We start from the raw sequence: 25607 nt of genomic DNA, 5'->3' as shown, positions 1-25607 counted from the left end.
AACCATCCCCAACAGTACTAGCAAATCTCCCCATCAAGATATTAGTACTGAGGTGCCACTGAGTGCAACGCATCCAGTTTGTACAGTTTCGACGTCCCTGAAAAGCAGACCCATTGCCCGAGGAATCAAAAACCCTCACTCCTTCCTCATCTCCCCAGCCATACATTTAGCTGCACTATTCTGCTATTTCTGTACTCACTTGTGAATGGCACTGGGAGTAATCCACAGAATATTACCTATGAGGTCCTAATTTCTTTCCCCACCCTCTGAAATATGTCAGCAGGACTTCATGCCTCTTTCGTAAGTCATTGGCACCTCTGGCTGTTCACACCCCCCTCTTTTTTTTGCCTTGCACACTCTGTACAACCAGTCTGACATCGTTACCAATTGAATGGGATTCCATTTCATCAAGGTACAGCTGGTTTACAGCCACAGTTAATGCATGTACAGGTCTGTGGGCTTGGCCTAAATAGCCAAGTGGTTATGGTACTGGGTTTGTAACCCCAAGATCAAGAGTTCAAATCTCACAATGGCAAATTATGAAACAATGTAACTTCATTTGAAACAGATGGAAATGTGTTTATACTCAAAAGAGTTACAGGTCTGTGCTGAGTTTACTAGCAGCAATTGTGACTCATTCATCCTGTGCCATTCCTCTATGATACTTTGTTCCAGTCAGGCCTACAGGTTACAGGCTGGCCATTGTGCAATGAAGGCTTGGCTCAACATTCCTGTCAGTTGGAGACCTGATCTACAACAGGAGCCATTCTACTATCAGAAATGGCACCAAACAAAGAGTCAGCATGCTCAAGCAACACTTTTGCTGCCTTGACTGCTCTAAAGGAGCCTTGCAGTCCACCCCTACGTGCATGTGATGATTTTTGGTTATCCAACCATGCTCCATAAAATTGCCATCATGAGGGACCAGCCTTTACCACCACGTGGGCAGCAGGATTTGCAGTAGGAACACAAAGGGGAGTAAGAGTATAGGAGTCACTGATCACCAGTTCCCCCAGCTGCCAGAGCACTCAGAGAGCTCATCAAAGAGTGCTTCACTTAAACCATCCCTCCCATCCCCAATATCCCAAAAGTCCCATGTCCCTTTGGCTTTGTTCAGTCCAGCTTTATAGTTCTATCTCATTTCAATCCAAATATAAACACCAAAAATAAATCCAGAACAAAAAAATTTAACAAAAGAATTCAATTCCATCTTTATCTAAAATTTAAGATAAATAAATAACCAAGACATTACAGCCTATCTTGTGTGCTTGTTTACCTATCCGAGTGTGTTCTACAAAGTCTTTCCTCATTGACTACAGCTTGGGAGGTAAATGCTAGTGGAGATTCAACTGGAGACACTTCCGATGGCCTAGGTGGGCGACCTCGAGCAGTTCTGGGCCTTGGGGGCCTACTGTGGCATTTGAATGTGGGCAGAACAGTTTGACCCATCTGGCACAAATGAGCGTATTGGCAGAATGGTTGGCAGTGGAACAAACATGCTGATATCCTGAGAAAGGACACCAGCAGTATCTCACATGGAGCCAAAATTTTGGACTTTGCCTCAACACTCCTGCAGCTCTGTGCACGAACAGAGTGCAAGAGTGAGATGATGCCCTGGAAGCACTTGTCAATACTGGTCACCAAAGTTAAGGTTGTAGTTGTTTGAACTGCTATGGTCAGGAAAGGCATCATGATATTTGGTGCCACTGTTGTGTTGATGGAGCTAACTCTTGGTCCATGTTGGACAGAATAACTTCCATTCTCTTGTGAAACCTTGGCACAAGTTGGAGCTCAACTCCTTCATGTTCTGCAACATTGTACATAAACTCACTGGCAAGCTGCCTATTGCACCTAGCACTTTCTGATGTATGCCCATCAGCCTTCTTCTGTAGCTTGGGTTCTCAAAGTCAGTATCTGAGTCTTCTGCTGCACATCTAGTATTCAATCTCACCCTCCAGCAAATTGGCACCTATAATGTCCTATCCCTCTAACTTGTGCCTGGTTATCCACCAAGTGATGACCTATCGCCTAGCCTAGCCACTAAAGCACATACGGTTGCAGTCTCTGAATTAGTGCTTGCAAGTATGACGCTGCATCCTCAGGAAGGCTCTTCCTGAAGTGGAAGAAGTATCACCACATACTTCAGCACCTGAAATGAAAGAGAAGAACAAAGGTTAGTTTTTAGTATGAAGGGAGAGCAGAAGCAGAAGTAGCTGGTGAAAGTATTTGTAGTTTATCATGTTGTGTAATAAGAGAAAAAGAAGAAAAGTGAAGAAATCCTCCAGTACACCAGCATTGCCACAGCCATGGCTCTCTTGCTGCCTGTGATGGCCAGCATGCTGTCTTTGGTGGGAGAGATGGTGTGCAGGGGAGGCTTGATGTCACCTATTGGCAGCCATTGAGTGGAAGATATTTCCTGCAGGAACAGAATATGTTAGTGAGATGTTTAGGAAATGTACCTGTCAAAGTTAAGTACCTAGTATGGGACGTAAAGAAATGGGTGTTTCAGTGCATTGTGTTGTGTTGTGTGTGTCACCCTGAGGGTTTTCTGCCCCATGGAGGCAATCAGTTCTGCACCTGTTCACTGCTTCCAGCAGGGCTTCAAAGCAGCAGGTCATGCAGCCATTTTTTGCTTCAGAGCTTTCTCTGCTGTCTGTAGCAAGAGTGCACCCTCAGCTAAGATGTGCTAGCTCTTTTAAGCGGCCTCAGATACACTCAATGTTTGATTCCCCCAAACATTTGTACATGCAACCAATAAATAGCACTGGTAGTGCTGGATACATGCCTTGAATGAACACACAGCCCAAATATAACATGCTGCTTGGGACACCACTAACAAGAGCTGGCAGTACTCTGTGCTCACTTGTTTTCCAACACAATAGCATTTCTAGGCCCACCTGCTAAGCAGACAACATAGTATATTTGAGGAATTTTTGTAGTGAACAACCAGGGAATGTGAGAATATGGAGTAAATTTACTCTCAATTACACTCACCTATCAACAAAAGCATGATGAAGGATAAAGACTGGGTCGTTTGCTGATCCACCAACTCTGGACATTGAACCATTCATGTAAATGTGTAAGGCATTATGCAAGCCACTCTGTGTTGTGTTGGATATAGCATCATTTGGATTGGCAAAGCCTGTTCAAGAAGAAGTTAAATTTATTTGAATTGATAATTAAGCCATTTTTACTAATTAAGCTACTACACTTTCAAAGAACAGCAAAGTAATATAAAAATAATTTTCACCTTTGAACAGGATAACTAAGGAAGGTTTAAAAATACACAGGCTACATCTCACAAACAAATAACAAGAAAAACGATGCAATTGTTGTAGAGTTGTTGTTATGTCTTTTTTGCATTAAACAATTAGATTTCGATGCATTTTAAAAAATTATTCATTTTTGTTCTTGGGTAGTGCACCATGTTTGCATTATTTAGGTTTATTTTCTACCAATATTTTCATTCATTCTTGATTGCTGCTTTCATTTCAATCACAACATGCAAAGTAGTGACAATAAGTATTCCTCAGGAATTCTGATCATGCTTCAAGATTTGGATGAGCAACAGGAGTTCACAAGGAGTGAATGACATAGGCATTGACACCTGAGGTAACTTGAATATGTCCACCCATCATTACCCCAAGACACATGTTTACTGATCATCAAAGGAGATCAATCTCTGCCATTTCCTCTTCACAAAGTTGTGCCATTTACTGAAGGATGGCTTGTTATGCTGTTCTGTTCAACATAAACATACCAATCAGACAACAAGGATTGGTAAAACAGTAATGGATGTTCTTTATTTGAAGTTGAGAATAGACAATATAAACTGGGAGGCTGTGAGGCACAGCTGACTTGTACTATTGCTTCTGTAGACTGAATTCAGAGTAATGGGACTACTATATTACGCCCTGTGTCAGGGTGATAGTAATTGAGAGCAGTTTAAGATACACAACCTTAAAGATACAAGTACATCATGTCACAACATCATCCTATTCTCAAACTGATGTTTCCCCTTAAAGAATAAAACTATTTATATGACAGGGAATGAAAATAACACTGTATCTGAATAAACCATTGCACAAAGCAAAAATTTGCAAATTTCTGAAATGTATTGATGATTTGCTTATCCATCCAGACTTAGTTACTCTGATCTTGGCTGGAGGCTGCTCTGTTTGCAAAATGCTGATTAGTCTTATGTCTTAGACAGTGTTCTGCTTGCAATAGGATTACTCAGTATTTCCAGTTATAGCATTGTTCTGATTTGACATCTGTTTCATTGCATTGACATGTCATTTGATGTTAGTACCGTCTTGGTTCCTGGCATATGCTGACAATTTCTGCTGGATTTCATGTGCCAACAGTTGGGCATTGTACAAACTTTTGTTTGATATTCAGTTTGGGTAATTTGTTACTCCCATGCCAGTTGTGGGCATCTTTCATCTTCCTCTGTTTTTTGAGTGATGATTGGGGAAGGTTGTTGGTGTTGCACTTGTCTGCCAAATGGTAATTCCACATTGATTCTGTAGTAGGATAGAAGTTTGCAAGTTCAGCATGGGTATACATATTCGGTTCCAACTGTGCTGTGTATCCTGTTGGATGATGATCAGCATTGCAGAGTTAGGTGGTCTTTTCCCAGTGCATGCATGGGGTTCCCAATAGCACTCTATGTGGTCTGTGGTCCTCGTCATTGTCTTGGCGATACCATGGATGGTGACCATGGACAGGTCCCTGCCAGTAGGCCTGTGTCCGCAACGAATATTACCTGGGGTGATCAGGGTGAGTTTTTGTATTAATGCTTGAGTGTAATGGATCCCAGGGATGGGATCTCCGAGCCATTCTAAGTGGTGAGTTTGGCGGTGGTTGGTTGAATCTTCACTTGCCACTTCTGTGGGTACATACATTTCAGTGTGCAAAGTGGAAGGATATCTGCACCTTGACCAGTATCCAGTTTTGCATATAGTTAATGCTGTCCCTGAATTTCTGGGCATATAACCTTTAGGGTGGCAAAGGCTTCTGTTGGTACGATTGTGCAAATACGTTATTTAATTTTTTACCGATTTTTTGAATATCTGCTCAATTTGTGTGTCAGTGTGCTGATCATTCTCATCATCTGACCGTGTAGCTAGACATCTTGTGGACCTTGTTTGTCTGTTACAGTTACTTGGTTGATTGGAATACTGTAGTTCTGGCCACTGGTTGTGACTTCTTGTGATGCTGAACCACTTGTTCCGGCTGTTGCTTTCTAGTTTGGCACTTCCATTGTTCTTTGGTGCCTTGCATTCAGCGTTAAAAACTGGCCAGTGTCTGGATGCATGAGGCCACATCACCCACGTTGCTTATTAGGCTTGCCTGTGTTGGCTTTCATACCAATGCTGGATGAATTATCCGTATTCTGTAGACTCTGTCTGCTCAGTGGTATGACTTCATATTTGCATCTGCAAGTGCTTTCATGCTGTAACCTTCAGGTTGGTCCAAAGTGTCTTTTTGGAATGCTTCTATTGGGATAGATGCTATCACGAGCTCGCTTATTTTGTCAGTTAGCTCTGCTGCTTTGAGGTCACAATCACGCCCCTTGTCATTACATTTACTTAGGAATTGTTCAGTGGTCTCTGTTGGTTGTTACCTAAAAGACATGGGGGAGGGTTTCCCCCTTGGCAGGTGGGCCTAGGAGCCCGTGATCGGGCCCGGACCATGATTTCATGCTGGCTGGCCAATTAACGGTCAGCCAGCATGAATCACACGCTGAAACGCTCAGCACTGCCTGAGGGGGTGGGGGGAGAAGGGCGAGCGCGGAAGTCAGCACATGCGTGGAAGTGCACTCAGTGAAAACTCCCTGAAGGCACAGAGCTGCCTCAGGGAGCTGAAGATTTTCAACTTTACAAATAAAGATTTTAAAATTAAGGAAAACATGTCCCCTCATGTGACAGAGTCACATGAGCAGGGACATGTTAAAAATTAGCTTTAAAAGTTTTTTCTTAATCACTTTTCGAAACCTCATTTCCGCCCATGGATGGCGTGTCGTAAAAAATGGCCTATTCACTCGCCCGCCAACTGTAAGGTTGGACAGGCAGGGAAAAATTCAATTTAATTAATTTATTAATAGGCTTACCAGCCCCCTTAATGAATTCCAGACAGTCTAGTTGGAAGTTGAGCTTCACTTGTAATTGATCTTCGAGTGTTGACTGTATTTTACCTGGAATTTTAAGGTCATCGTCCGACAAACCTGAAGCATGTCATCTGTGGAGACCTTCATTGCCATCATTTTAATCATAATTTCTTGTTTATCTGGTTCAGCAATATTGAGGTCCAGAAAACATAGCTCTACGCATTGTCAGAAAATAGTAAATTCAGAGAGGAGGTCTGTCACTTTCCAATTGAATGTTGGAAATTTTGAGGCCATCTGTGGCTTTTTGCGGGATTACGGGGACCCTCTGGAACAGGACAGCAAGTCAGGCTGGTTTTACAGCACTTCTGAACTTAATTTAGCTCTGAGTTGCAATACCTTTAGCAGCCACAGCCTTAGCTGGTCATAGGTTACTGCCTGACTGAAACAGTGGCACTTCTTTCCTGGGTTTACTGAAGTTCCACCTACAAAACAGTGGTTTTTGGTGTGAATAAGCAGGGCTTCAAAGATGAAATTAAACTATCAAAAAAGCAATTTTTGCTACCTTCTTTGAGCTGTTGGGAGTTGTTACTGGATTGACTCTCCTTTCCTAGCTCAGACTGCAGTGATTCAATCTCCACCCAACCTCCTGTAGGGATAGTAAGCAGTGATAATGGATTCCTCCGTCTGTGGAGTTGTACTTTAAATTAGACCTCCCAGTGTCGGCTTTTAATAGCTGTTCCTGCACAAACTCTGCAATGGTAGTCTTATACTAATTACTAAATTTGAACCATCATACTGGGACCTGGTGCCTGCTGGCTGCTGTGATGTCCCAAAATGAAGGTACAGTATATAGGATTCCTACAGGGCTGCACAATCATTTACACATGGTGTATTAGCAGGTAATAGTTGTCTCACTTCCACCCCAGTTGTTCTTCTGCATGTGAAAGTGTTAAGGCTTGAATGCTCCTCAGTCAAATCTTCAAAAACCACACCACCACCATGTCTTCTGTTTGATGTAGACATACCAATCACCCAACAAGGATTAGTGATATAATAATGTAGGCTCTTTATTTGAAGACAAGATTATATACATACAATGACTGGGAGGAAAATTTGACTTCTACTGCTGCTTTTGTGGACTGAGCTCAGAGTCATGAGACTATTACATCACATCCTATGTTGAGGTGGTAGAGATTGACAACATTTTAAGATACACCCATTAAAGGTACATATACATCGTATCACAAGATGACTGACAGAATATATCTAGAACAGGAATTATTCTTACTATAGCAATAAGCATTCATTATATTGGATTCTTCTATGCCACTGCAGTTGACATCTACTAGATCAACCTGACTTCCATGCATGTATGTATCAATCAAATGACAGATATTATGTTGGCAAGGGGAGCTCCTTCATTTTTTTAATGGAAAGATCGCATAAGCCAAATAGGATAGTGCAACGAGATAGGATTAATTAATGACTTCATAGGTAGCAGCGATCATAATATGATTAAATTTTGCATTCAGTTTGAGGGAGAGAAGAGTGGCTTCAAGACTAGTATTTAAAACTTAAATAAGGGCAATTATGAGGGCATGAAAGCAGAGCTAGCTAAAGACTACTGGCAAATTACATTAATGAATAGATCAATAGAGATGCAGTGGCAGAAATTTAAAGGGATATTTCAGAATACACAGAATTATTACATTCCAACAAGAAAGAAAAATTCTAAAAGAAAACCCACCATCCATGGTTAACTAAAAAAGTTAAAGATAGTATCAAACTTAAAAAAAAAGCATATAATTGTGCAAGGAAGCCTGGCAGGTCAGGAGAATGGACAGAATATAAAAAAAAGCAGAGAATAACTAAAAGATTAATAAGGGATGAAAATTAGAGTATTAGAGAAAGTTAGCTGGAAATATAAAAACATACAGTCAGAGTTCCTATAGATATTTTAAAAAGAAAAGAGTTAAAGTGAGCTTTGGTCCTATAGAAAATGAGCCTGGGGAATGAAAAATGAAAAATAAGGAGATGGCAGATGAATTGAACAGGTATTTTGCATCAGTCTTCACTATAGAGGATACAAGTAACATCCCAGAAATGGCTGTAAATCAGGAAATGGAAGGAAGGGAGGAACTCAATTAAATTACAATCACCAGGGAAGTGGTATTGAGCAAATTGTTGGAGCTGTGGGCTGACAGTACCCAGGACCTGATGGATTTCATCCTAGGGTCTTTAAAAAAAAGTAGCTAGTGAAATAGTTGATGCACTGGTTTTAATTTTCCAAAATTCCTTAGATTTGGGCAAGGCTCCATTTGATTGGAAAATAAGGAATGTAATTGCCTTATTCAAAAAGGGAGGGAGACTGAAAGCAGGAAACTACAAGCTAGTTAACATAACAACTATCATAGTGAAAATGTTAGAAGCTATTGGAGATGTTATGGCAGGGTACTTAGATAAATTCAAGGTAATCAGGTAGAGTCAACATGGTTTTGTGAGAGGAAAATCATGTTTAACCAATTTATTGGAGTTCTTTGAAGAAGTAACATGTGCTGTGGATAAAGGGGCACCAGTGGACGTACTGTAATGAGATTTCCAGAAGGCATTTGAAAAGGTGCCATTTCAAAGGTTATTGCAAAAAATAAAAGCTCATGATGTAGGGGGTAACATGTTGGCATGGATAAAAGATTGACTAGCTAACAGGAAACAGAGGGTAGCCATAAGTGGGTCATTTTCTGGTTAACAATATGTAATGAGTGGTGTGCCACAGGGCTCAGTGCTGGGACCTCAACTTCTTACAATTTATATAAATGACTTGAAGGGGCCAAAGGGATGATTGCTAAATTTGCTGAAGACACAAAGATAAGAAGGAAAGTAAGTTGTGAAGAGGACATAAGGAGGCTACAAAGGGAATTAGATAGGTTAAGTGAGCGGGCAAAGATCTGGCAAATGGAGTATAATGTGGGAAAATACAAAATTGTCAATTTTGGCAGGAAGAATAAAAAAGAAGCATATTATCTGAATGGTGAGAGATTGCATAGCTGTGAGATGCAGAGGGATCTGGGTGTCCTAGTGCATAAATCACAAAAGGTTAGTATGCAGGTACAGCAAGTAATTAGGAAAGCTATTAGAATGTTATTGTTTATTGCGAGGGGAATTGAATAAAAATGTAGGGAGATTATGCTTCAGTCACACAGGTAATCGATGAGAGCACATCTGGAGTACTGTGTACAGTATTGGTCTCCTGATTTAATAAAGGATGTAAATGCATTGGAAGCAGTTCAGAGAAGGTTTACCAAACTAATATCTGGATTGAAGGATTGTCTTACAAGGAGAGGTTGGACAGGCTAAACTTATACCCGCTGGATTTTAGAAGAGTAAGAGGCTACTTGATTGAAACATATAAGATCCTGAGGAGTCTTGACAGGATCAATGTGGAGAGGATATTTATTTTCGGAGAATCTAGTACAAGTAGCCACTGTTCAAAAATAAGGGGTCACCCATTTAGGACAGAGATGAGGTGAGTTTTTTTTTTCTCTCAGAAGGTTGAGAGTCTTTGGAACTCTCTTCCTCAAAAATTGGTGGAAACAGAGTCCTTGAATATTTTTAAGACAGAGGTAGATTGATTCTTGATAAGTAAGGGGATGAAAGGTCATCAGGGGCAGGTAGAAATGTGGAATGGAGGTTACAATCAGATCAACCATGATCTTGTTGAATGGCAGAGCAGGCTCAAGGGGCTGAGTGGCCTACTCCTGCTCCTAATTCATATGTTTGTAGGATATTTAGGGAACAATTCTCAACTGCTGCCTTCCCAGTTCTGGCTTGAGAAACAAGTTGCCAGTGGTGGAAAATTGGGAGAGGGGAACCTCGGCTATTCCTCAGCTTGTCATCCACTGTTGTATTAGGGATGCTCTATATGTGAAGACAGTTCATTTCACTTTCTCTTGCTTGATTAAAGCAGGCGGAGCAAGAATATGGCTTTGCCAGATCGCAGGATTCCTCACAGCGCAGGGTGCCATTAACAGCACTAATACTGTTGCAGACATTGCATGTCAATTCTTAGATATACCGCAACCAGAAGTGCAGCTAGTATATACTCAGTACCATACTCAGCATATAGTGCAGATCAGTGCCCAGTATCCTGCCAGTGGTCACAGTGCTTTTATTCTGTGATACTGCACAGCGGTGATGGTGTAGTGGTATTGTCACTGGACTAGTTATCCAAACACCCAGGGTAATGCTCAAGGGACCTGGGTTTGAATCCCACAATGGCAGATAGTGGAATTTGAACTCAATAAATATCTGGAATTAGAAGTCTAATGATGACCATGAAACCATTGTCATAAAAACCCATCCATTTTGCTAATGTCCATTAAGGAAGGAAATCTGCCATCCTTACCTGGTCTGGTCTATATGTGACTCTAGACCCACAGCAATTTGGTTGACTCTTAATGTCCTCTGAAATGGCCTAGCAAGCCACTCAGTTGTATCAAACCACTAAAAACTAGTCAATAAGGAATACAATTGGACGGATCAGCTGGAATCAACGTAGGCACTGGGGCAAACCCAGCTCTTTCGACCTTGCACAGTCCTCTTTACTAACGTCTGGGGGCTTGAACCAAAATTGGGAGAGATGTCTCACAGACTAGTCAAACAACATCCTGACATAGTCATGCTTGCAGAGTCATACCTTACAGATAATGTCCAGACACCACCATCACCATCCTTGGGTATGTCCCACCGGCAGGACAGACCCAGCAGAGGTGGTGGGACAGTGATATACAGTCTGGAGGGAGTTGCCCTGAGAGTCCTCAACAGCGACTCTGGATCCTATGAAGTCTCATGGCATCAGGTCAAACATGGGCAAGGAAACCTTGTGCTGATTACTATAAGACCATAAGACATAGGAGCAGAATAGGCCATTCGGCCATTTGCGTCTGGCTGACCTGATAATCCTTAACTCCACTTTCCTGCCTTTTCCCCATAACCCTTAATTCCCTGATTGATTAAAAATCTGTCTAACTCAGCTTTGAATAAACTTAACAACCCAGCCTCTATATTCATTTGTGGTAAAGAATTTCACAGATTCACTACCCTCTGAGAGAAATTCCTCCTCATCTTTGTCTTAAATGGGTGAACCCTTACTCTGACATTATGCTTTCTGGTCCTAGACTCTCCCATAAGGAGAAACAACATTTTAGCATCTACCCGGTCAAGCCCCCTAAGAAGCTTATTTGTTTCAATAAGGTCGCTTCTCATTCTAAACTCCAATTAGTACAGGCCCAACCTACTCAACCTCTCCTCATAAGCAAATCCCTCCATACCTGGGATCAACCTCTGGACTGCCTCCAATGCCAATATATCTTTCCTTAGATAAGGGCTCCAAAACTGTTTACAGCATTCTAGGTGTGGTTTAACCAGTGCCTTGTATAGTGTTAGTAAGACTTCCCTATTTTTATACTCCATTCCCTTTGAAATAAATGCCAACATTCCATTTGCCTTCCCTATTACCTGCTGAACTTGTTTGCTAAATGGTTGTGTTTCATGCACGAAGACCCCCAAATCCCTCTATGCTGCGGCTTTCTGCAGTCTTTCTCCATTTAAATAATATTCAGCTCCTCTACTCTTCCTACCAAAGCATATAGCCTCACATCTTCCCACATTATATTCGATCTGTCTATATACCTCTGTAGACTCTTCGTGTCATCCTCACTACTTCCCTTCCCAGCTATTTTTGTGTCATCTCCAAACTTGGCGATAGTACATTCACGTTCATATATATGGTAAATAATTGTGGCCCACTAGTTAGAGGTTGCCATCATGAAAATGACCTCCTTATCCCAACTCTATCTTCTATTAGTTAGCCAATCATCTAACCATGCAAATATACTACCCCCAAGACCAGGGGCTCTTATCTTACTAAGTAGCCGTATGTGCAGTACCTTATTGAATGCCTTTTAGAAATCCAAATATATTACATCTACTGGTTCTCCTTTATCTATCCTGCTTGTTACCTCCTCAAGGAATTCTAATAAATTTGTCAGTCATGATTTCCCCTTCATGAAGCCATACTGACTTTGCTATGTATTTCTAAATGCTCTGTTATTACACCCTTTATAATAGACTCTAACATTTTCCCAATGATGGATGTTAAACTAACTGGCCTATACTTAACTGTTTTTTTTTGGCTCCCTCCCTTTTTGAATAAGGGTGTTACACTGGCAGTTTTCCAATCCTCTAGGACTTTTCCAGAATCTAAGGATTCTTGGAATATCACAACCAGTGCATCCACTATCTCTGTAGCTACTTCCTTTAATATCCTAGGATGCAACCCGTCAGGTCCAGGGGACTTATCGGCCTTTAGCCCCATTAGTTCCAGGACAACACTGCAGTAGTTCCTCAGGGTAGTGTCAAAGGCCCAACCATCTTCAGCTGCTTCATCAATGATCTTCCCTCCATCATAAGGTCAGAAGTGGGGAAATTTGCTGATAATTGCACAATGTTCAGCACCATTTATGACTCCTCAGATACTGAAGCACTTCATGTCCAAATGCAGCAAGACCTGGACAATATCCATGTTTGGGCTGACAAGTGGCAAGTAACATTCGTGCCACACAAGTGCCAGGCAATGACCATCTCCAACAAGACAGAATCTAACCATTGCCCTTTGATGTTCAATGTCATTACCATCGCTGAATCCCCCGCTATCAACATCCTGGGGGTTACCATTGACCAGAACCTGAATTGGACTAGGTATATAAATACTGTGGCTATAAGAGCAGGTCAGAAGCTGGGAATCCTGAGGTGCGTAACTCACCTCCTGACTCCCCAAAACTCATCCACCATCTACAAGGCACAAGTCAAGAGTGTGATGGAATACTCTCCACTTGCCTGGATGAGTGCAACTCCAACAATGCTCAAGAAGCTTGACACCACCCAAGACAAAGCAGCTCACTTGATTGGCACCCCATCCGCAGACATTCACTCCCTCCACCACTGTTGACCAATGGCAGCAGTGTGTACTATCCACAAGGTGCACTGCAAGACTCACCAAGGCTCCTTAGACAGCACCTTGCAAACCCACGACTGCTACCATTTAGAAGGGCAAGGGTGGCAGATATATGGGAGCACCACCAGCTGCAAGTTCCCCTCCAAGACACTCACCATTCTGACTTGAAAATATATTGCTGTTCCTTCACTGTCACTGGGTCAACATCCTGGAACTCCCTTCCTAACAGCATTGTGGGTGTATCTATACCACATGGACTGCAGCGGTTCAAGAGGAAGCTCACCACCACCTTCTAAAGGGCAATTAGGCATGGGCAATAAATGCAGGCCTAGCCAGAGATGCCCACATCCTCTGAATGAATAAAAAAATTGAGGCATTTTGTCAAAGTTACTGGTTAACCTGCTGACCGGTTGGCCCATGGCTTTCGTGTGCAGAGCCAGATACCACATGAAATGTCATTGAGCAGATCATTAGGCTGTTTGAGTAATGTTTCCAATGCCTAGACCATTCTGGAGGAGCCTTGAGTACCCACCAGAGTGTGTCTCACGACTTAGTGGTCTGCTGCATGATGCACATCTCTTCATCAGGAGGGCATAACGCAAGGCACCAGATATACAGTGAGTAGCTGATGAGGAGGAGGAAGAGGAAGGGAGATGGCAAGAAGCCCATTTCAACCTGGGCTGTGACCCCAGCCCAAATCCCCATCAGCAATAGTGCCACAACTTTCCTTCTGTTACTGACCATCATAACATCCTCATGACCACAATGCTGAAATAAAGGTCAACAAAAAAACAAACATTTCACACCAACTTTATAATTCAAGCTGTCCATCTTGTATTCCATGTGTCTTTGCCTGTCCTAGAGCTCCAATGCAGTGCTACCCCTGTGGCTGCTGCATGGCCGGTAGAAGGCTGCTGACTTTCAACAGGGAGACTGCAAGTGACCTAGCAGGATGACCTTGTGCAGCTCTGGAACTAGAAGGTCTGACTTTGTACTGCACCCTGGCATGGATGGCAGCTTTCTGCCTGGTTGTCAGACAGGCAACAGCAAGGCCATTCTCAGAGTGGAAGTGACGGAAGGGTGAACATTGTTATCCTGAGAGAGGACATGGAGAAGGCCATACATGCAGACAAGAGGAGATTGCAGTAGATGGACTTCTTCACTGTCTGAGCCAGGACATGGACACCCTCTGGAATCTCTGCCAGATCCTCACACACCTCCCGCTGAACCTCCAGCATCTGCTGCCTTGTGGTGACTCCAGAGACACATCATCAGCCCAGAGCTCAGCATGGGCCTGGCCTCCCACACACCTCCTCAGTGGCCCCAGCTGTCAAACCCTCTGGCAGTTGGTCAGGTGTATGTATGGCGCTCATACCAGGTTGTGACCCCAACCGAATCTACTTGTGAGCATGGACTCACTGAGGTGACAGTATCTGCTGTGGTGGAGGGTGTGGGCAAATGACATGATGCTTCACCATCTGAGGTTCCCTCCTCCTCCTCAGAGGTGGATGTCTATTCATTGGAGATGGATACTCTCTGTTCCTGTGATTGACCTGTGAAACGGAACAGAATAATCAGCACTTCTCACCCCTCCAGACAGGAGCTCACAGAATTGACAGCAGCTCACATCGATGTCTGTATATTGAAGGACACATAAACTGCATCCACCATGCTTGCCTGAGGCTTCCCTCATGCTTGGTGATGAGGCAGCTCACCTTCCTGTGACTGCATTCTGGCCTCACCATCCACATAGGAGTGGTCGCCTTGATACCCTGTCGATTGTAGATCCTCCTCCTCTATCGGAGTCAGGATGGTGATGGTCATGACATCATCACTGATCCAGGCCCTCTCCTGAGCATTTTGGCCCCTTTTCTCCTGCCGGAATACAGGGGAATAATGATAGTGGCCACACTGGAACAAACACAGCGACCAATTGCTTTGCATAGTTCCTGCTGTGTCTGTGGCCAGTGGCATGAATGTGGCATTGGGCTACTCTGGAGCCACCTTGCATGGGTCAGCAGTGCCAGTCTCATATCCCTTGACAAAGTTGCAACCATTCCTTCCCAAAGGGATGCTGAAGCCTCACCCCACTGCCATCATTATAATGGGCTCTCCCTCCCTAGCCATTGCACCCTCCCACTTATCCATTTCCTTTGCCATAAAGGCAACCAAGGTGTGGTACTCACCCCTGTAGAGTGAAAAAGGTTGGTGACCAGCTTGCAGCACTGCAGCCAGGTTCTCCTGATGACCCCATGGCTACTGGCCTCCTACCCAGGCTTCCTTGGTTAGGTGTTGAGGTCTCCTCGTTCTGCCCATGGGGAAGAGTACCTCCTGCTTTGCCTAAGTGAGTTGGAGGAGAATGAGCTGGGGGTCATCACTGAACCGTGGGGCCACCTGGAATCTTGCTCCTGCCATGCCTATACGTACATTTCTCCTGCAGTTTTCTTCCAGGGATGTTGGAGGAGTCACTGGTAGTTGGATGCTGGAGGGGTCAGTGGTTGCTGGAGGGGTCAAGGGTCGTTGGAGTTTTTTTTTGCTTCATTCAAGGAATGTGGGCTTCGCTGGCTAGGCTTGCATTTATTGCCCATACCTAGTTGCCTTGAGAAGGTGGTGGTGAGCTGCCTTCTTGAACTACTGCAGTCCATGTGGTGTAGCTACATCCAGAGCACTGTTAGGAAGGGAGTTCCAGGATTTTTACCCAGCGACAGTGAACGAACAGCGATATATTTCCAAGTCAGGATGGTGAGTGGCTTGGAAGGGAAGTTGCAGCTAGTGGTTTTCCATATGTCTGCTGCCCTTGTCCTTGCTAACGGTCGTGGGTTTGCCAGGTGCTGTCTAGGGAGCCTTGGTGAGTTCCTACAGCGCATTTTGTAGATGGTACACACTGCTACTACTGTGCGTTGGTGGTGGAGGGAGTGAATGTTTGTGGATGTGGTGCCAATCAAGCGGGCTGCTTTGTCCTGGATGGTGTCAAGCTTATTGAGTGTTGTTGGAGCTGCACTCATCCAGACAAGTGGAAAGTATTCCATCACACTCCTGACTTGTGCTTTGTAGATTGTCGACAGGCTCTGGGGAGTCAGGAGGTGAGTTACTCGCAGCAAGATTGCTAGCTTCTGACCTACTCTTGTGGACACCGTACTTATATGGCTAGTCTAGTTCAGTTTCTGGTCAATGGTAACCCCCAAGATGTTGATAGCGGGGGATTCAGATATGGTAATGCCACTGAATGTCAAGGGGCGATGGCTAGATTCTCTCTTGTTGGAGATGGTCATGGCCTAGCATTTGTGTGGTGTGAATGTTACTTGCCGCTTGTCACCCCAAGCCTGGATGTTGTCCAGATCTTGCTGCATTTGGACATGGACTGCTTCAGTATCTGAAGAGTTGCGAATGATGTTGAGCATTGTGCAATCATCAGTGAACATCCCCACTTCTGATATAATGATGGAAGGACAGTCATTGATGAAGCAGTTGAAGATTGTTGGGCCTAAGAACTCCTGAAGTGATGCCCTGGAGCTGAGATGACTGACCTCCAACAACCATAACCATCTTCCATTGTACTAGGTACGACTCCAACCAGTTTTCCCCCGATTCCCGTTGACTCCAGTTTTGCCAGGGCTCCACACTCGGTCAAATGAGGCCTTGATGTCAAGGGCAGTCACTTTCACCTCACAGTTGAAGATCAGCTCCTTTGTCCATGTTTGAGGCAAGGCTATAATGAGGTCAGGAGCTGAGTGGTCCTGGCGGAACCCAAACTGAGCGTCAGTGAGTAGGTTATTGCTAAGCAAGTGCCGCTTGATAGCACTGTTGATGAATCCTTTTATCAATTTACTGATTATCGACAGTAGACCGATGGGGCAGTAATTGGTCTCATTGGATTTGTCCTGCTTTTTGTGTACAGGACATACCTGGACATTTTCCACATTGCCGAGTAGATGCCAGTGTTGTAACTGTACTGGAACAATTTGGCTAGGTGCGATGCAAGATCTGGAGCACAAGTCTTCAGTACTATTCCTGGAATATTGTCAGGGCCCATATATTTTGCATTGTTCAGTGCCTTCAGCTGTTTCTTTCAAATTGGCTGAAGATTGGCATCAGTTATGCTGGAGACTCCTTGGAAGAGGCCGAGATGAATCGTCCACTTGGCACTTCTGGCTGAAGATTGTAGCAAGTGCTTCAGCCTTATCTTCTGCACTGACATACTGGGCTCCCCCACCAATGAGGATTGGGATTTTTGTGGAGCCTCCTCCTTCAGTGAGTTGTTTAATTGTGGATGTGGCAGGACTGCAGAGACTAGATCTGATCTGTTTGTTGTGGAATCGCTTAGCTCCGTCTATCACTTGCTGCTTATGCTGTTTGGCATGCAAATAGGCCTGTGTTTTAGCTTCACCAGGTTGACACCTCATTGTTAGGTATGCTTGGTGCTGCTCCTGGCATGCTCTCCTGCACTCTTCATTGAACCAGGGTTGATCCCCTGGCTTGGTGGTAATGGTAGAGTGGGAGATATGCTGGGCCATGAGGTTACAGATTGTGGTTGAGTACAATTCTGTTGCTGCTGATAGCACATAGCACTCATGGCTGTCCAGTTTTGAGCTGCTAAATCTGTTTGAAATCTATCCCATTTAGCACGGTGATAGTGCCACACAGCTCGATGGAGGGTATCCTCAATGTAAAGACGGGATTTGGTCTCCACAAGATTGTGCGGTGACCACTCCTACCGACACTGTCATGGACATCTTTGGCAGGAAGGTTGGTGAGGATGAGGTCAAATGTGTTTTTCCCCCTTGCTGGTTCCCTCACCACCTGCCACAGACCCAGTCTATCAGTAATGTCATTTATGACTCGACCAGCTCAGTCAGTAGTGGTGCTACCAAGTCACTATTGGTGATGGAAATTGAAGTCCCCCACCCAGAGTACATTCTGTGCCCTTGCCTCCCTCAGTGCTCCAAGTGATGTTCAACAGGGAGGAGTACTGATTTGTCAGCTGAGGGGGCTTGCAGATGATTATCAGCAGGAGGTTTCCTTGCCCATGTTTGCCCTGATACCTTGAGATTTCATGGGGTCCGGAGTCGATGTTGAGGACTCCCAGGGCAACTCCCTCTCCTCCGTATACCACCGTGCCGCCACCTCTGCTGGGCCTGTCCTTCCAGTGGGTCAGGACATACACAGGGATGGTGATGGTGATGTCTGGGACATTGTCTGTAAGGTATGATTCCCTGGGTATGACTATGGGCAGGATTTTTCACACCTGCCTGCCACCATGATCTTCCAATCCTGCCGCAAGTCAATGGACTTGTGGCTGGGGCTCTGCCTCGCCTGCGACGGGTCCTGCCTGTGATAGCGCTGGAAAATCCCAGCCTATGTCAGACTGCTGCTTGACTCGTCTGTGAGACAGTTCTCCCAATTTTGCCAGATGTTAGTAAGGAGGACTTTGCAGGATCGACAGGGCAAAGTTTGTCGTTGTCGTTTCCGGTGCCTAGGTCGATGCCGGGTGGTCCGTCCGGTTTCATCCCTTTGAGACCTTGTAGTGGTTTGTTACAACTGAGTAGCTTGCCCGGCCATTTAAGAGTCAACCACATTGCTGTGGGTCTGGAGTCATATGTAGGCCAGACCAGGTAAGGACAGCAGATTTTCTTCCCTGAAGGGCATTAGTGAACCAGATGGGTTTTCACAACAATCGACAATAGATTCATGGTCATCATTAGCTTTTAATTCCAGACTTTTATTGAATTCAAATTTCACCATCTGAACCCGGGTCCCCAGAGCATTACCCTGAGTCTCTGGATTATTAGTGCAGCAACAATATCACTATGCCATTGCCTCCCCATGAACCTGAAGGGGTCACTAGCTTCTGGACAGGTCACTGGTTTCTGGAGGGGTCTGTGGTCACTGGTTGCTGGAGGGGTCAGTAGTTGCTGGATGCTGGTGGGGTCACTGGATGCTGGAGGGTTCAGTGGATGTTGTATCCTGGACGCTTGGTGGGGCGGGGCGCAGGGGGAGGTGGTCAGTGGATGCTAGATGCTGGAGGGGTCACTGGATATTGGAGGGGGTCATTGGCTCAAGGATGCTGGAGGGGTCTATGGTCACTGGTTGCTGGAGGGGTCGATGGATACAAGGGTTAGTGGTCGTCGGTTGCTGGAGGAGTCAGTGGTTGCTGGATATTGGGGCAGTCAGTGGATGCTGGTTGCTGGAGCAGTCAGTGATGTTGGAAGGATCAGTGGTCGCTGGAGTGGTCAGTGGATGATGGGGAGGTTAGTGGTTGCTGGGGGGGGGTCACTGGTTGCTGGGCAGTTGGTTAGTAGTTGCTGAGGAGGTCAGTGGTTGCTGGGGAGATCACTGGTAGCTGGGGGGATGTTCAGTGGTTGCTGCAAACTTGCAGGCCTGAGTATTCAGAGGATGGTTGCTGGTGGATCGCTAAAGCATTTGGTTCAGGGCTCAGGTACTGGTGGCTCTATAAACATGGCACCAGCACTTCCATACATGTCAGGTGACAATGCAGATGCCACCTCAATGTCCGCCTCTGGCTGCTGAGTGGTCTCCAATTCCATCGATTGTTAATTGGCTGGCCAACGTGAGATGTCAATGGGTACCTGAGTCGAAGAGGGGGTACCTTCATCACCCATTTCTGGTTCCACCTCCACTGTCCCGCCAAGCCCAGTAAAATACCAGCCTATATACAACTATAAACAGCTAAAAATAATATATAATTTGTTGTAGGAGGTTCATGGTGAGCATCTTAATTAGATGGACTGTTTTAGATGCACATTAGGTGCTATTTAGAGTGGTGGTCCTGGCTTGAACAATACTAACTGTTTTAACCTCAGTGAAACCAATATTGAACTCTTTACTAATTTTTTATGGACTTTTCCCAGATAGACACAGATTGTTTCTGATATTCCTTGTCCAGAAAGTTACACTTCAAAAGAACATTGTTCCTCAGGTTATAAACAAATAACATTAGCCAGGCATGCCAAAGTCATTTTGATGAGCTGTACAAAGAAATTGATCTCCACACTTCCCAAAGGACATACAAACTTTAAAAAAGAGAACACATAAACAAAATACCTTCCAAAGTATTCCGGAAGCTAAGATTAGCAAACTTATCAAAGGGTGGAGCTTCATATTCTGTCAGATTTAAACAAAATTCCACTTCTGCTGAGATTGGAAGCCTTGGGGTCCTATTTCGATCATGGTTGCCTGGATTACGTTGAATGGGTCCCTCAGGAACACCATCACACAAAACCTCACGACGATTGTATTCTTCTGGCCTGGTGCAAATTACCTGTGCCAAAAATAAGACATAAAATATGGATTTTCTCACTACTATAGACCAGTTAGCTTAACATCTGTCAGAGGGAAAATGTTAGAAGAAATTATTAAAGATTTTATAGCAGGTCACTTGGAAAAATTCAAGGTTATCAGGCAGTCAACATGTTTTTGTGAGAGGGAAATCATGTCTAGCCAATTTATTGGAGTTCTTTGAAGAAGTAACATGTGCTGTGGATAAAGGGGAACCAGTGGATGAACTGTAATGAGATTTCCAGAAGGCATTTGATAAGGTGCCATATCAAAGATTATTGCAAAAAATAAAAGCTCATGGTGTAGGGGTAACATATTGGCATGGATAGAAAATTGGCTGGCTAATGGGAAACAGTGGGTAGGTATAAATGGGTCATTTTCTGGTTCACAAGATGTGATGAGTGGTGTGCCACAGGGATTGTTGCTGGGGCCTCAACTGTTTACAATTTATGTAAACAACTTGGATGAAGGGACCAAAGGTTTGGTTGCTAAATTTGCTGATGACACAATAAAAGGTAGGATAATAAGATGTGAAGAGAACACAAGAAGGGTACAAAGGTATATAGATAGGTTAAATGAGTGGGCAAAGATCTGGCAAATGGACTATAATGTGGATAAGTGTGAAATTGTCCATTTTGGCAAGAAAAATATAAAAGAAGCATATTATCTAAATCATGAGAGATTGCAGACCTCTGAGGTGCAGAGGGATCTGGGTGTTCTAGTGCATGAATCACAAAAGGTTAGTGTCCAGGTACAGAAAGTAATTAGGAAAGCTGTTATCATTTATTGCAGGGGGAATTGAATACAAAAGTACAGAGATTATGCTTCAGTTATACAGGGTATTGATGAGACCACATCTGGAGCACTGTGTGCAGTATTGGTCTCCTTATTTAAGAAAGGATGCAAATGCATTGGAAACAGTTCAGAGAAGGTTTACTAAAGTAATATCTAGATTGAAGGGTTGTCTTATGAGGAGAGGTTAGGCAGACTAAATTTATACCCACTGGACTTTAGAAGAGTAAGAGGCTACTTGGTTGAAACATATAAGATCCTGAGGGGTCTTGACAGGATCAATATGAAGAGGATGTTTCTTCTTGTGGGAGAATCTAGTACAAGTGGCCACTGTTTAAAAATAAGGGGTCGCCCATTTAGGACAGAGATGAGGTGAGACTTTTTTCTCTCAGAGGGTTGAGCGCCTTTAGAACTCTCTTCCTCAAAAGGTGGCGGAGACAGAGTCTTTGAATATTTTTAAGGCAGAGCAATATATTCTTGATAAGTAAGCAGGTGAAAGGTTATCGGGGGTAGGCGGGAGGGTGGAGTTGAGGTTACAATCAGATCAACCGTGATCTCATGGAATGGCAGAACAGGCTCGAAGAGCTGAGTGCTTCTGCTCCACTGAACTTCCTGGAGTTATCACACTATCTCGGAAGTGTGCTGGGCAATGCAGTTTACTGCCTGGCAGAGATAGTGGACTAAATACTTCACAATACTAATGCATCTATACTCACTAGAATTTTTTGTGATTGACAAAAACTTATTGGATATTTGCTGATTGTGCCATGGCTTGCTGTTTGCAAGGCTTGAAGCTTTCCCTTTGTGAAGGTGAAAGTTTGATGAATGATGGTAATAAATACCCATAGAAGCCACTAATAGATAACTCATTAAAGGTAACGCATTTTTATATAGAAAAAAAAGTTAAAACATAGGTTGTAAACTCATTTTGAAATCATTTTCCCAGGATACCTCAGGTGAACTAAAATCAACGGTAACCATAATCCTTCAAAGTATGGATACTCACGGGTAATCAGTCTGAGATTTTCATCTTTAGCATGATCTTAGCATGGTCTCATTGAGAAGTGGGCACTGGTGCATAGTGGAGAGGGTCATGAGAAGATGAGTCAGAAAGCACAACAGGGAGGGATTTGACGTGAGGGAGCCAAGGAGCACATGAGCCTATACAGAGGGAAAAAAATGATGGAACAAAAACCAAGAAAAGAAGCATAAGGTATATAGGGATATAATACAGCATGGGGAGGCAGTTAATAGAGCACAACAAAGGATCCAGGAAGTTCTAACGGAAATAGCATATTAAAACTAATTTTAAAATCTTAAGGCTTCATGAGAAGCATTGACTTACACCTTTACTAGTGTAAGGAAATAGAGATTGTTTAATTAAGTTATATTTGTATTTGTGGGTGTTAGGAATGAGTTTTAGCTTTATTGTTTAAGTTTGATTTGTATTTCTGTATCTCTGTGTTAACAAAAAATCAAATTGAGTTTTAGTTCCACTTTAAAAGGTGCCTACATTTCTAATGAGAGTCTTATGACTGTTGCAGCTAAGTTAAATAAACAAGAGTAGAGAAACTGGGCTGTTGCCTAGCAACAGGGGCCAGAGAGGCAGGTGCCTCCCACAGAAATGCACAAGAAGAAACTAGAAAGCAGTTTGATTTGGGAGCTGTTTGAGTTCAGTTGGTTTTGAAAGTAGCTACCAGGAGCAATGGAGCAAAGGGGGCAGATAGCCAGTCCCAAGCTAAAGAAGAAAGTCCCCAGAAATCCAGGGGAGTGGAACAGGAGAAAGTCCCAAAAAGACCTTCTAGTCAAAGGGAAGGACAGGAATCTGGAAAAGGTCCTGTTAAATGAAGTTAAGAATGAGGGGTAGAGGGAAAGGTTCCAAGCTTCAGATTTAAAGAGACAAAAGTTGCAGAAAGCAGATTTAAAGTGAAAACAGCTTGCAAAAGGCCAGAAGGTCCAAAGAGACAACTGAAGGTCTGTACCCCATTGCTATGGCATGTGAAGCAATGTTGTACTGTTAACAGCTGAGTCGGTTATAGACAGTGCATGGAAGACAGTTTGAATGCATGTGGTGACCCAGGGGAGAGGAACATAAGAAGGAGAGTTCGAAACCCTGGAAGAGAACCCTTGCAGAAGGCATCTGAGAGAAAGCCTTGGTTTGGGAAAAGATTCCAAAGTGAGCTCTTGGAGAATGGAGATTGGAAACATTTGTGTGAAAGACGGAGTTCAGTGAGACTGGTTGGTTCACAGTGACAAGTGCCGGGGGGAGTTGAGGAGAAATCCATAGCATCTGGTTGAGGTGGCATCTGTCACTTGTTTCGGAGTGCGGTGTGTCTGACCACCAGTTGCCTATTGGTTTACATGGTCTGTGTACTTACTGTGGACATTAGAGTATAAGTTAGCTTTTGTAACTTGTGTTATCCTTACAAATCTGTATATATCTGTAAAGGTATAGTTGGGAGTGAAGGAGTATTGTAATATAGTTCATCTTTTCTTGTTTATTAAATGTTTTATGCTTTTGTTAAAAGTTCATTAGCTGACTCCAGTGACTCTGTTCAGTCACCTCTCTCCACATATCTAAACAAACAAAAACAAAAGTTAGGATCTATCAAGCTGGGTTCCATCCTGGGATCAGGCTTGTCCAGTGGTAACCTCAGCTGGGGATTATAACACTTGTCTCAGGAATGCAGTGAATGAAAATGATTTGTTCCAAGAATATTTTTTCTCCTAGATTTGATTTTAAATCAGAAAGTTGTATCTGAGATAATTATTTTCTTTATAAGTCCGAAAATCTGAGTATGCCTTTATAACACCAGAGTTTCTTTATGAATGACAGCAAACCTATTGATTCTATGTCTAATTTCCATATCTAATAAAGACTAAGGGGAGAAAGAGGCAGCCTTAAATACATTCTGGGTGTTGTAGCCAACCTAAATGACATGCACACACAGACACACATACATAAGCACTCAAGTATATAGGGAGTTGTAGGTTACCAGCTCTGTAACATGTAAAAGGTAACATTGGTACATTCCAGTGCTGTCATTGTTTCTCTTCATTCAAGGACCTGACAAAGCGGCAACATTCTAAATGCAGACTTTTTACCTATAGGCCTTGAAATAAAACATGAATAAAAGCACCACAGTCAACACCCCTTTGTCCTTTTGTCGATGACATCTTTGGCTATCTTTTCTTTGCCTCCACCTATCACTGGCCCTCTATCCAGCTCTACCTGTCCCACCTCCCTCAACCAGCTTATATTTAATCTTCTTTCTATTTTTCCTTAGTTCTGATGAAGAGTCATACGGACTCGAAACGTTAACTGTATTCCTCTCCGCAGATGCTATCAGACCTGCTGAGTTTTTCCAGCTATTTTTGTTTTTGTTTCAGATTTCCAGCATCCGCAGTATTTTGCTTTTATCTTATATGATTAAAAGCAAACCTTCCAAAGTTAACAGTATATGTAGGTTTAATTATATTGATATGAATTATTTAATTTTTCAATGTGTTCCCTGATATTAGAAACTTTATTTTTATGACTGCCCCTTGATATCTAATGATGGCAACCCAAAATGATGTACAAAATAACATTTTGAGTGATTTAATTACTTTTCTTTAAATGGGTATCTGTTTTGTTGTTTGCATTTTATTGATTGTTACATTTCCACCTATTTATAACGGTTTTATTTTTGTTTTAAGAAACCATTTTCATCAACCCAGTACGAATATGATGTACATTTAGCAAGTGTGATAGTTGCATGCTAGAAGAATTTTACATAAAAAATTCCTGCTTCATTAAAGAGAATCAAAAAACACTTCATTGTCTCTGAGACTTTTCTTGCTAATTTGCTAAACCCTTTCAGTGGACATGTGCATTGACCCCCAGGCAATAAACCACATAACCTTCAGTCTACTGTTAGCATGTGTGGCCATTTTGTTATACACTTTTAAACATAATTCTTGTGTTTTTTAATTCATTTACAGGATGGGGACATCGCTGACAAAGCTAACGTTTATTGCCAATCCCTAATAAGGTGGTGTTGAGCTGCCTTCTTCTTACCCTCATCAACCCTCTCTGTTACATCATCAAAAAACTCCAGCAAGTTAGCTAAATAGAGTTTCCCCTGAAGAAATCCATGCTGGCTTTCCTTAATTAACCTGCATTTGTCTATTTGATTATTAATTTTGTCTTGAATTATTGTTTCTTGAAGTTTCCCCACCACTGAAGTTAAACTGACTGGCCTGTAGTTGCTGAACAAGAGTGTAATGTTTGCAATTCTTCAGTCCTCTGGCACCACCCCTGAGTCTAAGGAAGACTGAAAAAATATGGCCAGTGCTTCTGCAATTTCCAGTCTAACTTCCCTCAGTATTTTTGGATGCAACTCATCCAGTCCT

At 43.2% G+C, this 25607-nt stretch overlaps 1 protein-coding gene across 1 annotated transcript in view; it reads right to left on the bottom strand.

Annotated features, from left to right (window-relative positions):
- The window catches only part of tyr (tyrosinase), an 84333-nt gene that overhangs the window by 35378 nt on the left and 23348 nt on the right, over positions 1-25607 (bottom strand). The window contains exons 2-3 of the mRNA XM_041199279.1: positions 20187-20403; positions 2995-3142 (exon numbers count right to left, since the gene is read on the bottom strand). Of these exons, the coding sequence (XP_041055213.1) occupies positions 2995-3142; positions 20187-20403 (365 nt within the window). The remainder of the gene's footprint in view (positions 1-2994; positions 3143-20186; positions 20404-25607) is intronic.

The sequence above is a fragment of the Carcharodon carcharias genome, chromosome 11, assembly GCF_017639515.1.
Source record: "Carcharodon carcharias isolate sCarCar2 chromosome 11, sCarCar2.pri, whole genome shotgun sequence".
Lineage (NCBI taxonomy): Eukaryota > Metazoa > Chordata > Chondrichthyes > Lamniformes > Lamnidae > Carcharodon > Carcharodon carcharias.
Note: the sequence above shows the minus strand (reverse complement) of the source record. Positions and strands in the feature narration are given on the sequence as shown.